The sequence below is a fragment of the Callorhinchus milii genome, unplaced genomic scaffold (genome assembly GCF_018977255.1).
Source record: "Callorhinchus milii isolate IMCB2004 unplaced genomic scaffold, IMCB_Cmil_1.0 Scaffold13, whole genome shotgun sequence".
Taxonomy (NCBI): domain Eukaryota; kingdom Metazoa; phylum Chordata; class Chondrichthyes; order Chimaeriformes; family Callorhinchidae; genus Callorhinchus; species Callorhinchus milii.
This window is the reverse complement of record NW_024704754.1, coordinates 9714636-9731537: the sequence shown is the minus strand read 5'-3', so window position 1 is coordinate 9731537 and position 16902 is coordinate 9714636. Positions and strand designations below refer to the sequence as shown.

Below are 16902 nucleotides of genomic sequence, written 5' to 3'. Positions count from 1 at the left end.
GTCAAGGATCTCGTATTCAAATCCCTTTGGTGACGGGGAGCCAGTGGAGCCTGGCCAGAACTGGTGAGATGTGGGTACGGATTTTGTTCCGGGTCAGGATGCGGGCAGCAGAGTTCTGAGTGAGGTGGATTTTTTGAATAGTGGAGCTGGGAAGACCGGCGAGGACTGGGTTTGAGTAATCTAGACGGGAGGTGACACGATGGTTTCGGCTGCATTTGGGGTAAGGTACGGTGGGAGGCGTGCAATGTGGTGGAGGTGGATGGAAGGACAGTTGGGGGTCGAACCGGACTGGTTGCGCACTGGTTCGGTGAGTCTGAGGGAGAGTCTAGGGAGGTTGAGGAGTTCAGATCCACAGGAGTGAAGACATTGATGGGAGCCAAGGAGTATGGCTTCCGTCTTGTCCACATTCAGCTGCAGGAAGTTTGCACTCATCCAGGCCCTGATGTCTGCCAGACAAGCTGATAGAACATCAGTGGACCTGGAGTCAATACTGGAGGAGGCAAAGTAGATTTGTGTGTCATCTGCATACATGTGGAAATTTACCCTGTGTCTGAAGATGACATTGCCAAGAGGGAGCATATAGATGAGGGAAAGGGAGCCAAGATGGAGGCCTGGGGTACCGCAGGTGACCAGGTGGGGGTGAGAGGAGAAACCATTTGCTGAGATGAAGTGGAGGCGGTTGGTTAAGTAGGACTCGAACCATGCGAGTGCGGTCCCACTAAGGTGAATGTGGGAGGAGGCGGTTGAGGAGGATGGCGTGGTCAAGTGTGTCGAACGCAGCAGAGAGATCCAGGAGAATGAGGAGGCAAAGGGAGCCCTGGTCACAGATAGAGAGGACATAGTTTGTGACTTTGACAAGCGCCGTCTCTGTGCTGTGGGCAGGGCGAAAACCAGACTCCAGGGGCTCAAAGAAAGTGTGGAGGGAGAGGTGTGACCAAAGTTGACCTGCAACAATGCGTTCCAGGACTTTGGCAAGGAACGGCAGGTTGGAAATGGGATGGTAGTTTGAGAGATTAGAGGGATCAGGGGTGTGTTTCTTGAGGATGGGTGACATAATAGCGGTTTTCAGTGGAATAAAGCCTGAGGTGAGAGCCTGGTTGACCGTGTTGGTCAGCAGCGGGCAGAGGGAGAATTGAGTGACAAGCAGCTGGGTGGGGAGAGGATTGAGGCAGCAGGTGGTCAACTTCATGCCTTCATGATTGTGGTTGAGAGGGAAGAGGGAGAAAAGAGGATCAAAGGAGTGTAAGGAGGGGGGAGTGGCAGGAGGCGTGGCGGAGGGAGAAGGCAGTGTGGATGGACTGGGTGACATGGAAGTGAACATGGTGGGGGGTGAGAACGATGCAGCCAAGCGGATGTTTTCAATCTTTGAAGCAAAGAAGTCTAGGACCTCTTCGCACTTGGCGTTTGATGTGAGGATAGAGGGAGCTTGAGGAGATGCATGAAGGAGGTGATGGATGGTGGAAAACAGTGTCTAGGCAGGTTTGGCCTGTGAAAGGGAGAGGCGGAGGTGCTCGAGCCACAGGTGGTGAATCGTGAGGTTGGATTTCTGCCATCTGCGCACGAACGTCCGGGTTTGAGTTTTAAATGAGCGGAGATGACTGTTGGACCAGGGGGAGTGGATGGATTCGGAAACCGTCCTGGATTTCAGAGGAGCCAGGGAATTAAAGGTTGTGGAGAGATGGTCATTCAGCAGATCGCTGCGGGTGGAGGGCTAGAGAGAGAGGTCTGAGGAAGAGGGTATTTGTGAGGGACTCAGGGGAAAGCTTTTTTCAGGGGCGGAAAAAGATGGTGGAGAGCTTGGAAGAAGGGAGGGGGATGCGGGAGTAAAGGGAGATGAGGAAGTGGTCCAAGATGGCCTTGTCTCTGATGGACAGTTCAGAAATGGCAAGGCCATGCATGATGACGAGGTCGAGGGAGTGGCCTCGGTTGTGGGTCAGCGAGTTGATGTGGAGGGTGAGGTTTAAGGAGAGGAATGCAGTGAAATCTGAGGAAGTGGTGCAAGGGGAGTTTATGTGGAGGTTGAAATCGCCCATTTTAAGCAGGGGTTCAGTGCAGAGGGACAGGGATGAGGAGTGCGGAGATATCGGTGAGGAAGGAGCCAGAAGGTTTGGGGCGGGGTGGTAAACTGGGAGAATTGTGAGGGAGAGAGGAGAGGGATGGTAGAGGGTGAGGTGTTCAATGGAGGAGAAACAGCCAGAAGAATAGGGGGTTAGACCAAGGGAAGCTTGGGAGATGAGAGCCACCCCGCCACTTTGTTGGTTAGGGCAGGGGGTGTGGTGAAAAGTGTAACCAGGAGGGGAGGCTTCAATGAGGGGGATGGGGTCACTGGGGAAGAGACAGGTTCCCCTAAACCCAATAATATCAATGTGCTCATCCAGGATGAGGTCATAGATAGTAAGGGCTTTATTGGAGAGGGATCAGACATTTTGGAGGGAAATAATAATAATCCCTGCGCCTTGTCACGTCTTCGAGAGCCTGAAAGTGCTTCACAGAATATACTGTAAAGTGAATTGACTGTATATTTTGTGGGCGAAAAGCGGCAACCAATTGTGCACAGCAGTGTTCCACAAACAGTCATGGATTGTTTTACAAGAAATGCATCTTTCTTGTAAAAATCAACACCTCAAAACACTTCACAAAATAAAATTGATTAGAAATGAAAGTGAATGTTATATAAGCAAACACGATAGCTAATCTGCACTAGTAACACCCAATAAATTCAAAACAGGTGATAAATGTGGATTAGAAAGGGAATACAAATCAGAATAACTGGGAGAAACTCTCCAAATAAATCTATATTACCTTTGCCTGCGCCCAGAATAATTCTCGGTTGATTCGTTTCATTTCAATTGCAGCATTCGTCTTCTGATATGTTGTCCCCTAAAATTGGAGGNAAAAACCTTGTGGATTCAGTCAGCATATTACCCATTCTCTCCCCACCCCCACCCTGCAAGACAAGCCAGGAGTTGAGCTGATCATGATGCTCCAGTGCAGTGAAAGGGAAATGCTGCAGCTAGGTGTTAAAAATATCATGGCCATATTGTGAAGAGAAAATATAAAAGGGTATGAGGAAAAAGCAGGAGAACGGAATTAAATGGATTCATTAATAATAATCATTGCATTTGATATCACATTGTTGAGATGTCTCAAAGCGCTTCACAGGATATACTGTAAAGTGAATTGACTGTATATTTTGTGGGCAAAAAAAGGAGCCATAACAGCATGAGGGGTAGAATGACCTCTGCTGTGAATCTTTGATTCTAGAAGCAGGGAATTTCCTGAATGTTCTGGTCAATATTCTTCCTTCCTAATCTGATATTCTCAGTGCTTTTTTAATAATAAGAAGAATTCTTGCATTTGATATTGTGCCTTATCATGTTTTCGAGACAACATTGAGACATCTCAAAGCGCTTCACAGAATATAGTGTGATGTGAACTGAATGTATATTTTGTGAGTGAAATGCGTCAGACAATTGCGCATAGCAGTGTCCCAGATTATTAGGAGCAACAAAGTGAGGGAGCTGCCCCTCATTTCTACCTCCCAGCACAACCACTGCCTCCACTCACTGCACATCACTCTCAAAGCATCACTGATGCACTACTCACCACTGGAGCCAACTCCTCCTCCTCCTTCAGATGCAGCCGACGCAATACTGGGCTTGAAACGTTTATTGTGCCATTGGTCAGTTTCTGACGGATAGCAGTGGAGTCCACATCCTCTGGGCTGCTGGCATTAACAATGACGTTAGCCCCCTGTTTGAAATGGGAGGAGAAAGAAAGCACATCACTGGAGGTGAATATCATTCACAGACTTGGGCACACTCACTCACTCAAGTAATAGCAGGGCAGGAACTTGGTAGTCGTTTAGCTCTCTGGGACAGACTGCTCCCACATAACATACAGCAGTATAAAGAACTTGCCTGGAAGAAGTCTGCGATTGTGGCTACGTGACTGGCACAGGTACACTTCCGATGATCATCCACATCTTCACCCACCTACAAAAAGACGAGAATGAATTCCTACACCTACAGAGGCCTCCCCACCTAGGGCCCAAACACATGGAGATTACAGGAATTAAACCCTCTCTCACATTGCATGCACTTTCCAAACTCCCACTGGAGGAATCTGCTTCCATTCATGGAACTGCAGCATGGATTCATCTCGGGACTGAACACAGAGGAATGTAAAATGCCTCACCCATAAATGCTGATCAAGCCGACTTCAAAACAGTATTTGAAAGGGAATTGGTTAAATACTGGAGGAAAAATCATATTGATTTTGTTACGGGAAAGAGCAGAGTAATGGGATTAGACTAGAAAAATGCAGTTGGCCCCACTATGGTTGTGTTGGGAATCACTCCTCAAGTCTAGTGAGAAACCGAGGGGAAGCAGTATTCCAAAATCAGAAGAAGGAAAATAGAAAGAATAATCATTTAATTGCTTTATAGAGAGAATGATGATTATGTGTAATGGAGGAAGATTGTGTCAGCAAATTCAAAAAGGAACCAGAGAGTTATTTGGCAATAAAAAACCATTGAAGGTTTTTGAAAGATAAGAGTTGCAGATTGTTTTTTTTAAAACTTTGGGAGCTGCCAGATGGGCAGAAACTGGGAAACCCATTATAATCCAACAATAATATGCACTAAACCTCCTTTCAAGCAGCCGGAACAATTTGCAGCACTTCACAATGATGAAGAGTAATCGTTGAACAGTGAGGGAGGGGGGAGTTGACCAAAGGCAGAGTCAAAGAAACAGACTTTGAAGGCAAAGAGAAAAGCCACAAGGTAGAAGGGGTTTGGGAGAGGGTTCCAAGAATAGTGTGTGAAGTTCATGCAGCATGCCATCACACACCACCTCCTGTGTACTCACCCAGTTTATCAGAACGTATTTAGGCAGGCCGGAACCAGAGTCTTTGATGCTGCAGAAACCGTACATCACACTTTGGTTGTCGAATTTTATGGCAATCTCCTGCAGGCCACCAGCTGGATAATGGGAAGGAAAAATTCAGGGACATCATAAGCATGGCACTGTTTACGTTTAGCCATAGAACTCTCAGTGATTTACAAATGCTCTTTGTCCGGACACACATCCTCACTCGGAACAGCCACATTGTATCAGGTTGACTGCGAGAATGGTCAGAGAATAAGTAAAAATATGTATGCGTTCTGGGAGATTGACCCTTCGCTTGCTTCACCCACTACTGTTGTCGAATTCAAGATCCTCATCCTCACCTACAAGGCCATTCACGGCCTATCTCCCTCCTACCTCTCCGACCTACTATCCCCCTACTTACCTGCCCGTACCCTCCGTTCCTCATATTCCCTGCCCCAACCGCCCTACCATCGGTGGCCGGGCCTTCAGCCTCTCAGCCCCGAGGCTCTGGAACTCCATCCCCCAGTGCCTTCGCCGCCTCCTCCCTTTCCTCCTTCAAGGCCGGACTCAAGACCTTTTTCTTCGACCGTGCCTTCACCTCCCCTCTCGACTCTCTACCCCCTCCTCGCTCCCTCCCTTCCCTACCCTCACCCTGACCATTTCCCCGCTGCTCGGGTCCTGATCCAACTGTCCAGCGTCTTGGGACGTCCTCCCGATGTGAAAAGCGCTCTATAAATGAAATCTTGTTGTTGAGGGAATATTACCGCTCCTCCTCCTCTCTTTCCCCCTTCTTCTCTCTCCCCCCTCTCTCCTGCTCTTTCTCGCTCCTCCTTTTCCCTCTACCTTCCCCCTCCTTCCTCTCTCTCCTCCCTCCTCTCTCTCCCCCCTCTTCCTCTTTTTCTCTCTACCTTCCCCCTCCTTCCTCTATCTCCTCCCTCCTCTCTCTCCTTCCCTCCTCTCTCTCCTTCTCTCCTCTCTCTCCTTCCCTCCTCTCTCTCCTTCCCTCCTCTCTCTCCTTCCCTCCTCTCTCTTCCCCCTCTTCTCTCTACCTTCCCCCTCCTTCCTCTCTCTCCTCCCTCCTCTCTCTCCTTCCCTCCTCTCTCTCCTTCCCTCTTCCCCCCGCCTCAATCCCCCTCTCACCCAATCTCTTTCCCAAGTGCGGATCACTATCTGCAGTGGCCGTATTTGATGGTTGGTTGCTAAGGACAGGGTTGGTAAGAGACTCGCTTGCCTTCCTGACAGACTGCAATAATGGCCGGTATTATTCACTCGCCGCGCTGTGGCCCAACCTCTGACTCCACTCTCCTCCCAAGCATCAGCTCCTGCCCTGCCAGGGAGGGAGTGGAAGTTCAAATGTTTGAAATGGTCTCAGGTTGGACCTTTTTCAAATAGGGCATCTGGCCCACGGTAGCCAAAAAGTTGGATCACCTTCTGTTCCTTAACTCTAACCAAATAGATTCTGTTTTTGAACCCTCTAGCACATTGTCCCTTTTCAGGGCTGTAACCGTGTCTTTGATCAATAATGCCACAACACCCACTCCTTTTTTTTCTTCTCTATTCCTCATGAATACATTGTAGCCTGGAATATTCAGCTCCCATTCCTGCCCTTGTTTGAGCCAGGTCTCTGTTACTGCCACAACATCATAACCCTATACAGCAACTTAAGCCTACAGCTCACAATCTTATTTTTCACTCCATGCATTTACGCACATGCACTCCAAGACCGACTTAATATGCTCTGCATTTTCCCCCAATCTGATGACTCCTCTTTCTGGACTGATCCTTATTGGATTGTTGTTCATCCCTTCCAGCCCTCTAAGTACCTTGTTTCTCCTCTCTGATGCTACATCCTGTTTCCCTTCCCCCCTCAAAATTAGTTTAAACCCTTCCCCCACAGCACGAGCTAACCTCACTGCAAGGAGATTGGTCCCAGCCCTGTTCAGGTGTAACCCATCCACCTTGTACAGGTCCCATCTGTGCCAGAACTGGTCCCAACGTTCCAAGAATCTAAGCCTTCCTTTCTGCACCATTTCTCTAGCCATGCATTCATGTGTTTTATCCTGCTGTTCCTATACTCGCTTACACATGGCACTGGGAATAATAAGAGATTACCACCTTTGAGGTCTTGTTCTTTAGTTTTCTCCCTAGCTTTTGAAACTCTCCCTGTAGGATTTCAGCCTTATTTTTCCCTACCTCGTGAATTCCAACATGGCCACAGCTTCTGGCTGTTCCCCATACCCCCATAGAATGTTTTGCACCCGTTCCGTGAAGTCTTCAACCCTCCCACCAAGGAGGCAACACATCATGCGAGACACGTCTTCAGTTGCAGAAACACCTGTCTATCTCCCTGACTGTTAAGCCCCCAATGACAACTACTTTGGCACTCTTCCCTGTGTCGCCTTGAGCATTCGCACTCTTACCTGCGGTCAGTGATTTGCTTTTGACTGCCCTGCCCAGAGGTGTCAACACCCTCACCGGTATTTAGCACAGGAAAAAGGTTTGTTAGTGCCACACTCTTGAGGATATCTGCCCTGCCTGTCTCCTCTTCCTACCATTCTGAGTGGTCACCCACTCACTCTCCTTCTGAACTCTCTGTGGCTGTGGAGTGACCACCTCCTAAAATGTTTGATCCATGAACTCTTCAGCCTCATATAGGCTATAGTGACACCAGCCTCTCCTCGAGCTCAGAAACTCTGGCACAGGAATGCGCATGCAACCGGTCTCAACAGTCCTGTCATATTCCCACATTTTTCATCTTATTGTTTATTTACTTTTATACCTCCTTCACTCTCTACACCGAATTCCCAATCTCACTAAAGTTCTTAACAGAAGTCTCACTCTGCTCCTCCTCATTCAGTTCCCTCCTCACTCTGCTGGGCTCTCTGCTCAGATCTGTCACAGTCAGACAGATTTCTGCACTGTAAGGTTGCTGGTTTACTCTGGTGCTTAACTATAATTGATGCTTCAGAATGACTGGTGAATCTGTATTTAACCCAGTTGAAACCCTTGTGTTGGTTAATCACATACCTCCAGAATCTGCCAGTTTAAGATTATCTGTATCCTCTTCGTAAGTGTACAGGGCCCTGTGAAAAAAAAGGAATTCAGGACTTGTCAATCAACTCAGATCCAAGGCAACAACAATATCAGTCTCATCACCAAGATCAATTCCCCCCCAATCATTGTAATGCTTGACATTAATGAATTTACAAACCATTTTGTTGCAGAAAAATAATCTTGGTCTGTACAGATCCCTATAAACTGTTCAGCCTGNTTTTTTTCCACAGGACACACATTGACAATCAACACAGCATCCACCAATTTTTGGGGGTCTATTTTATGGTATTTATTACATTCTTAAGGAAATATGAAATTTCTGTACTTCTGAAACATGGATATCATTGAATACATTTAATGTTTTAGAAATTGAATGATGCTTTATTTTTAAGATCATTCAGGGTTTCAGAAATTCACCCTAATTACAACTTTCTTATTCAGAAATCTGTTAAGAAATAGCATAATTAGATCTCAGTGTCCTCAAGTATAGTACTTTGGTTTTGCATTCCCAATCCCGGAAAAATGACCAGCTTGTTTGTGCATTGTTCATCCCTCTCAACTTTTCATCAGGTTTACTCTCAATCTTTTAGGGACCCAAATATCTTTGGAACTCCTGAAGAGTGAAGATAAAGTGTAGAAACCCCTCCACTCAAAGACTATGGCTCTAAACACAGAATTTTCCTGGTTGCTCTTCTAAATAATATTCCTTGTATTTGATATTGACTGCAATGTCCCAGAAACACCCATGAAGTAAACAATCAATGTTATCTGGAGGATTGTAGGTCGGAACACCAGGAGAGACTTCATTCTCTATTTAAATAATGCCATAGGTTCTCTGACATCCATAAGAACAAGCAGACAAGACCTTGGTTTTAACATCTCATCTGCAGGGTTGCACCTATAACAATGCAGTGTTCCACCACCATTGTACTGGAGTGTTATCCTAGACTATGAGCCACCTCGATTCCAACTCCTAACTCGGGTACAAACTGCAGTGTCCAGCGCTTTGAGACGTCCTTCAGATGTGAAAGGCGCTATATAAATGCAATTTGTTGTTGTTGAGCTAGAAGTAACGACATACAAATAATAAATAGATTATGGAAATAATTGTTGCCATTCCTCCTCTCCTCGGGGCATGGACCATTCCAAAGATATAGGTGCTCTCTGGTATCTTGCCCAAGATCCCATTCTTCATGTGTGAGCCTGGTCCAGCGCCTTGGGAAGTCCTCCTGACGTGAAAGGCACTATACAAATATAATTTGTTGTCGTTGTTGGTTGGCAGAAACTTAAAACATTTGCTAGAGTAAGTCCAGCTGGAAAGACTATCAGTATCACATGGGCAGAATACGGATGAAACTCAGTAAGCTGCCCACCAGAGTCTGTTAACTCAGAGCCTTGTATGCTATGTAAAACTGGATTTGAAATAATTTCTCCAGTACTTTATTGTTGGGAGGAATGCAATTTGGGTCTGAGGTACTTTGGAACAAATGTAATTTTGTTATTTAGTTTGCTGATCCTGAATCCAATAATCATCCTAAGAAAAAAAAGTGCCCCCACACAAAGCGAAAAACACACACACATGCACAATCAAATTGTCAGATTTATTTCAAGCATAAAGTATCCTGCGTCACAGGCACTACAATCCAGACTGAAAAAATTGATTTCTTGACTTAATCCTTCAACAGCAAGGTATGACGGTGACCTCATTGGCGCCAGTTGCACAGAATGAATTATCTGCAAATAACAACAACACCTTCCTCTTTGACCGTGCCTTTGGCCACCCTCCACCCCTCAAGGCCAACCCCCCAGCTCGGGTGCAAGTTCTTGATTGCCCAGCAGCTTGGGACATCCTTCCTATGTGCAAGATGATATATAAATGTAATTTGTTTTTGTTGTTATCTGCAGACATCCTGCATGAAGAGTCAGTAGTTGACCGCAGAAGCTCCACTGAAACATAGAAGATCAGACTTTGGTTCACCGTGCATGTCATCACCACTTGGAGAGAATGTTCATCCAAGATAAAGAGCAGCAATAAACCAATGGTGTGCGCCCAGATTCCCAAGCTCTGTGCAGCAGGCTCTCAAGCCATCATATAATCTACATTCAGATTTGAAACCCACAATCCACGGCAACACTGAGCCAATTGCTTGTTGCAATACAGAGACATCTCATTAACCTTTGAACTGAAGATCTTTTTAGCTCGTAACCCTGTGAAACAATTAGCTTGAAGTGGATTGAATTTAAAGGACTCTTGATGGCTTAGTTGATAAAAATTCTACTGTGCAATGTGAAAGTGAGCAACACAGACCTAGATGGTTTTGGGGAGGAGGGGATGTTCAGGTGGCTTAGATATTCCGTGCAAGACATTGGCTAAATGGTTTGCTCACCGCCATGTTGTCTTTTGGGGGTGTGTAGTTATTTGAATTTCTCAGGAATTTTTTTAGTGAAAACACAGTGAGGCATAGTGACAGTGTATAAATGCGTAGGCCATTTGCACACAGCTCATGAAGTGAATGACCATTTTGTTTTAAATTGTAGGATTGTTGGCCAGGACACCGGGAGAAATTATCTTCTCTTTTCAATTAATGTCACAGGATCTTTAACATACACCTGAAAAGATAGACAGGAGCTTGAGATAACATTGCATTTGAAAGATGATACCTCGGAAAATGCAGTGCATTCCATTAGAATGCAAGCCTAGAGCCTAGACCAAGCTCAAAGTAATGACACGGGGCTTCAACCAACAAGACCCAATGATGAGAGTGCTATCAACTGAGCCAGGCTGACACCTAGACGCATTGACTTGCTTTGAACGGTTATGTTATCTTCCCAGAGATGTATACTCAATCCACGACTGTTTGTGGGACACTGCTGTGTGCAATTGGCTGCCGCGCTTCACGCTCAAAATACCGTAAAAAATCTTTATTGTCAGATTTGGAAGGAAGAATATTGGCCAGAACATTCGGGAAATTCCTTGCTCCTGGAATTATAGAGATTCACAGCAGAGGTCATTCTACCCCTCATGCCGGTATGGCTCCCTGTTTCTCCCACAAAACATAGTCAATTCACTTTACAGTATATTCTGTGAAGCACTTTGAGACATCTCAAAGACATGATAAGGCGCAATATCAAATGCAAAGGATTATTATTATTAATGAAGAATTAAATCCCATTTAATTTTGTTCTCCTGCTTTTCCCTCATACTCTTTTATATTTCCTCTTCATAATTTGGCCATGAGATCTTTAACACCTAGCTGCAGCATTTCCCTGACATTGCACAGGAGCATCATGATGAGCTCAATTCCTGGCTTGAACCCACAACCCTCTGACCCAGAGGCAAGAGCACTACCAACTGAGCCAGACAGTACTGTGTTACGTTAATTTTCTCTCCAGAGAAACCTTTTGAAAGAAAGGTATAATGCAGGACACAGTTTAGAATGAAGTATTCTGAGCATGGAATATGTTATAATAATAAAATAATCCTTGCATTTGATATAGCGCTTTTCACGTCGGGAGGACATCCCAAAGTGCTTCACAGAACACACTGAAAAGTGAATTGACTGTATATTTGTGGGCGAACGCGGCAGCCAATTGCGCACAGCAATTTCCCACAAACAGTCGTGGATTGAAAATGACCAATTTATTATTGTTTTTGGTTTTGGAGGGATTATTATTAGGCTCTGTGTGGAGTAAGGAAACTTGCCCAAGGTTTCGCCCTCTGCCTGGAATTGAACTCAGGTCTCTCACTTGCAAAGTGAGTGCTCTAACCACTGAGCTACAGGACTCCACTGTTCATACTGTACAGGATAAAAATTATACACAACCTATCCAACCTGATGCAAGAAATATTTTTTAAAACTATATATCCATGAATTCTCATTTGCCAAGTTAGTAAAATATTTCAGATCAGCAGGAATTGATGTAATACCAGTTCTGCACAGGGGTTCCAATGGCTCGCAGCATGAACGACGTTTCCATGGCAACTTTCTGAGTGATTGGCATGACCCAGAACATAAATCACTTCATTGAATCTAACGCAATCGTTAAATTAAAAGGAGGGGGAGGGGAGAGTGGAGAGAGGCAGAATGTGTCAAATCGACAGAAGATATGGTTGTTGCCAAAATCAGACCCAAATCCGAAAATGAAATAAGATATTTCTCAATGGTTGTGTCTATTTTCACCTCATTAACCTCTCAATGATTAGGGAATATGGTAGAGAGCTCTGGGCATAAACTGGTCTCAGAATAAACTGAAAGCAGAATATGGTTCGGATTTGGTGGTCTTTCTCAAGATTCTCCTCAATGCTCAGAGACCACCACCAGCCTCAAAGACCCCATCCCATCTTAATTCAGCTACTGCTCTCCAGCTGTCTAATGAGAAACAGAGTCATACAGACTTGGAGGTACAATCTGTGGTCTGTGCCGAGAGTTATCTGACCTCAGCAACGGCAGGAGGGAGATTCAATTTGCCTCCAGAGGTGTTAGCCTAGGAGGGAATAAAAGGATCAATCAGAAGCGAAAGGGGAAAAAACATTCTCTAGTCTCACACTTGAAAAATAGCTATTTGTGCAAAAGACTCTCGACACTTGGGAAATTGTACTCCAGGAATAATAGCACCTTTGGGGGCAGCGGTGTAGGATGATTTGCTAGAGCAAGGGATCTACACCTGAGCAAAATATACAAAATAGATGTTGAGAGTTTAGCCACACTGAAAGCACGCAACTGGACAGTCTTTTAAATAGGCTGCAATGATTAAAGAGTTTGGTTTTAATTATAAGTAATTTGCCACCGTGGACCTTACAAAGAGAACAGCATCAATTATAACAAAATCCACTTTGTCTCCTTTAGTAATCCTCGGATTTACTATCTTTGCTTCATTTCCTTCAATTGCTGAATTTTGTTTCTCAACACAAAAAGCTTTTTCTAAACTTTGACTTCTCCCTTTATCCAAGAGGTGAAAGAATAAACAATAGGGTGCAGAGGGGGGCTCCAGTGTTATGCAGTGTTATTCCAAAACATCCTACCTCCAACAATACAGCACTCCTAGTATTTCTGATACACTGTTGGCTGTTTGTGGAACATTATTGTGCACAAATTGGATGCTGCATTCACCTACAAAGTACTGCAATTAATTTTAACAGTAAAATCCTGTAAAGCATTTTGAAATGTACTCTATATGTGAAACACACTTGCAAATGCATGGATATACAAATGTTAGGGTATGTTGCAAAATCTAAGTAGTCAAGCATTATCATATCCCTATTTGTGCTCACAATCGAACTTTGCCCTTAGAGGTTGTGTAATAGGTTAACACTGTAGCTCCACCTCTAGCCATTATCCTTTCACCTCTGAAGGCAAAGGTCTGGGTGTAAGGATCAGTTATAATATTTTTGTCATTGCACTACACAAATTCAGCTCAGTCATCACAAATCTTCACAAAATGTCCACCTGAATTCACAAAATGGTTGCCAGGTGTGTAAGTATGAAAGAAAAACAGGCATATAAAAGGAGTGCTCCTATATCGAGATTAATAAATGCCCGTTTCACAGATACAGTATTTAATGACTGAACGTGTGATTTAATTGAATGAATTTAAAGAAGATGTCACTGAGAGATTAATAAAAATGTGTGCAAAGCAGAAATTTGCTGACATCATTACTGATGAGAAATCCATGCTGGAGCGTGTGGGGGTTATGGAGAGAGAGAAAGTAATAGAGCAAAAAAAAGTGAGTGAAAAAGACTGAATGAGAGAGAGAGAGTGAGAGAGAGAAAACAGAATATATGTTACAGCAGATATTTCTACTGCAGTGACTGAAGCTGCAATGCAACAACATTTGAATGAGAAAGATGAGAAGTCAAGAGAAAAAGAAAGGGAAAGAGGAAGAGTGAGAGAAAGGGATGAAAGAGCAATAGTGATGGTTGTGTGCATCTCTCTCTCACACACACACATTTGGAAGGACCACAGAATATTGGCAAGGAGGATAGTGCTGAAGGGCATTCATCTCTCTCTTGAACCATTCAATCAATTACATACACGCACACAGACCTATGGTTAGCAGCTGCTCTGATTGAAACATGTGGTTTAGGATGACATCTATTTGTGGTCAATGAAACAACTCTTTCAAATAAAATTTCAAAATATCTTCAATGCAATTTCAGCAGCTCATCCAATTTGAACAAATCCAGATGTTCCCATAAAGATCTACCATGAGAATACAGCACAGTGATGTGTAATGTCACTGAACCGAGACATAGGAAACTAGGAATTGGAATTTTAAACAGCGAAAATCTTTTGCAATTATTGATTCCCTACCTCTGTCTCCGAGTAAGAGACATTAGCAGCACTGCCACCAGAAATGTAGTGAAGTGCTAAGCTTAACTTACACCCAGCGCAACACTAGATGAAACTCCTCAGCCACCTATACAATACTTCAACTGCGTTCAAAATAATCTAACCTGCTCATGCTGCAGTTCTCTGGAGTTCAGTGTAACTAATGCACACGATTGCATGACCTGCAAAACGATATCACTGATGTACAGCTCCTGTTGTCTGTCCACACACTTGGACAGATAAAACAGAATCTAACATCCTCTCCCACCGATACTTCCTGTATGATTATATTTATGGTGCTTACTGTTTTTAAGGTTTTTAATTTGTATACTTTTAAAATGTAACCAAACACTTATAATCGTTTTTAGTATAGCATTCCTTACTTATTAGGCATGGACAAGGTTGTTTGTTTCAATGACCCTGAGAGGGTCCATGCGCCAATTAGTGTTAGCAAAGGTTAGCATATATTGGCTTGACCCCGGCTGAGGTCAGGTTCTGATAATTTTCCCTTGTTTGGTGCCTGGGTCCCATGTCATGCTCCATCTGAGGCTTGCGTAATCTTGTCCTTGAGCACAGATGTGAAAACAAGAGGGAACAGAGGGAGAAGTGCACTCGTGGAAATCTGCTTATCTCAAGACAAAGAAACAGGGAGATAGCAGAATCCCCCCAAAAACCTGTCCATCTCTCTTTCTCCTTATTGGTTATTTTCCAATGCGAAAAGAACCCGCTAAGATCGCTAGCAGCCCGCAATGGATGGGGGTTATCTCTGTGACAAGGGGAGATGGAATTAGAAACACATAAAAGAAAGATATAACTTTGGAATAGTTGGGAGTTGTTGTGGAGCAATAGCGCACTTCCCAGTAGAATCGATATCGATTTTGTTGCATCTATGGTCTCAGTTTTAAGAATAAGTTAGGCTATTTGTATTACTTAATAAACTTTGGATTATTACACTACTGTATTGGTTGTCACCATCCGAATCTCTTACACCCCACAGCATTTTCGCCATTTCCCACATACGCCCTCCCACCTCACATCCACTCCAATTCCCCAACAGTTCTGGTGAAGTGACAGATGTAACTGTATCCAGGTGTATGAGGGGCAAACGTGCAGTCATCCATGTCACTGTCAGCAGTGAACAAATGTACCATATGGATCAGAAGGTATCGGATTTGATTCCTCTGCTTGCAAAAAGTCTCTGAAAAGCAATAGACTAGCTCCACTCACCTATACGGGTTCTGGGCTAATGAGATAACCTTCAGATCAATTAACACTGTTTTGATACCACACCCTATCATGTCACCAGGCATTGGCTTCTTTCAGCTCCAAATTGTATATTGGTCACAAGCTTTGTACACCATTCTCTTTCTGAGATGGTAGGAAAGATTAAAGCATGTTTATTTTTGGTCACATGTAGAGAGCAGTCACGTAATAGGTACTGTGCAGTAAAAGCCCGTATAGATGTAGAATATGATAATTAGCCCAACAGCTCAATAGATTGGAAAGGAGTCTGTTTCCGTATCACATAATTAATTCATATCCCTGGAGAAGGAGCTCCAGAGATACGTTAATGAGACAAACTTGGACATGTTACACTTTCATCTTCATTTCTCACTTCAGGATCTGAGGCAAGCAAGTGAAAGGGTAACCGACAGCATCAGCAACTCCAGCTCGTGATCCTCGGAATATCATTCTGATACCGGATCTTCATCCAACAAGATGAGAAATTATAACAGAACGGCTGTATCTGATCCAGAATAATCAATGCTGCTACTTTGTCACTCTAATTCTACTCAATAAATATGCAACACACAGCAATGTACAACACTCCCTCTAAAACTTCTCTCTGAAAAGGTGATAGGGCTTCAAATCGGAATTTTGGGACAGTTGTTCCAGTTATGATAAAGATTCTCCACGGTAATAATAGTCAGCGAGGTTATACACAATTGTCTAGAGGCTTTAGATTATTTCTGAAATATTAGTCATAAAAATCCACTATTCCCATCCCTCTGTATTTGGTCCTATAATGGGCTAAATATTCTATTGACTGATCTCCTGGTTCGGTTACCCTCTCCTTCTCCCCCATCCTCTGGTACACCAATAATTGTTCAGGTGAACATTAACAATCTCATGGCACTACTCGAAAAGAGAGTTTCTCCCAGTGTCCTGGCCAACAAACACCCAGATAAATTGGTCAATCACTTCTCTGACCACCAAGATGTGCCACGTCAGGTTAACAGAAGGTTAAAAACTTCCCTGGCTACTTTACAATTTCATAATTTGATCTGAAAGGTCGTAATTACCGGGTCCGGTTTTCACTCGTTCCCACATTTCCAGCAACCAAAGTAACGCTGTGTTGGAATAGGTGGGAAGGTAATGACAGGAGATGCATTCAAACCACAGGATATGGGGTTGGGGAATAATTAATCTGTAAATTAGGTTTACTTTCATATTATTATTTAAGAATCCAATCTGGCATTAAACAGCTCGAGTGGATTCACAAATGCTATGCTCTCAGGATCAATCTCTTATTTTCATCACTGCAAAGAGCAACCAGGGGAGTACAATTTTTTTTTCTGGCATCAATGCAAGGAAGGCAAGTGCTGCTATCTTACATTCTCAAATCGAGAAGGTTATAAACACAATG

The 16902-nt window shown here is 44.0% G+C and overlaps 1 protein-coding gene across 2 annotated transcripts in view; it reads right to left on the bottom strand.

Moving 5' to 3' along the window:
• Window positions 1-16902, bottom strand: part of dbn1 (drebrin 1) — an 88604-nt gene that overhangs the window by 17403 nt on the left and 54299 nt on the right. For both annotated transcript variants that reach the window (XM_007909886.2, XM_007909887.2), the window contains exons 2-6: window positions 7899-7954; window positions 4869-4981; window positions 3921-3995; window positions 3607-3753; window positions 2803-2880 (exon numbers count right to left, since the gene is read on the bottom strand). In XM_007909886.2, the coding sequence (XP_007908077.1) occupies window positions 2803-2880; window positions 3607-3753; window positions 3921-3995; window positions 4869-4981; window positions 7899-7954 (469 nt within the window). The remainder of the gene's footprint in view (window positions 1-2802; window positions 2881-3606; window positions 3754-3920; window positions 3996-4868; window positions 4982-7898; window positions 7955-16902) is intronic.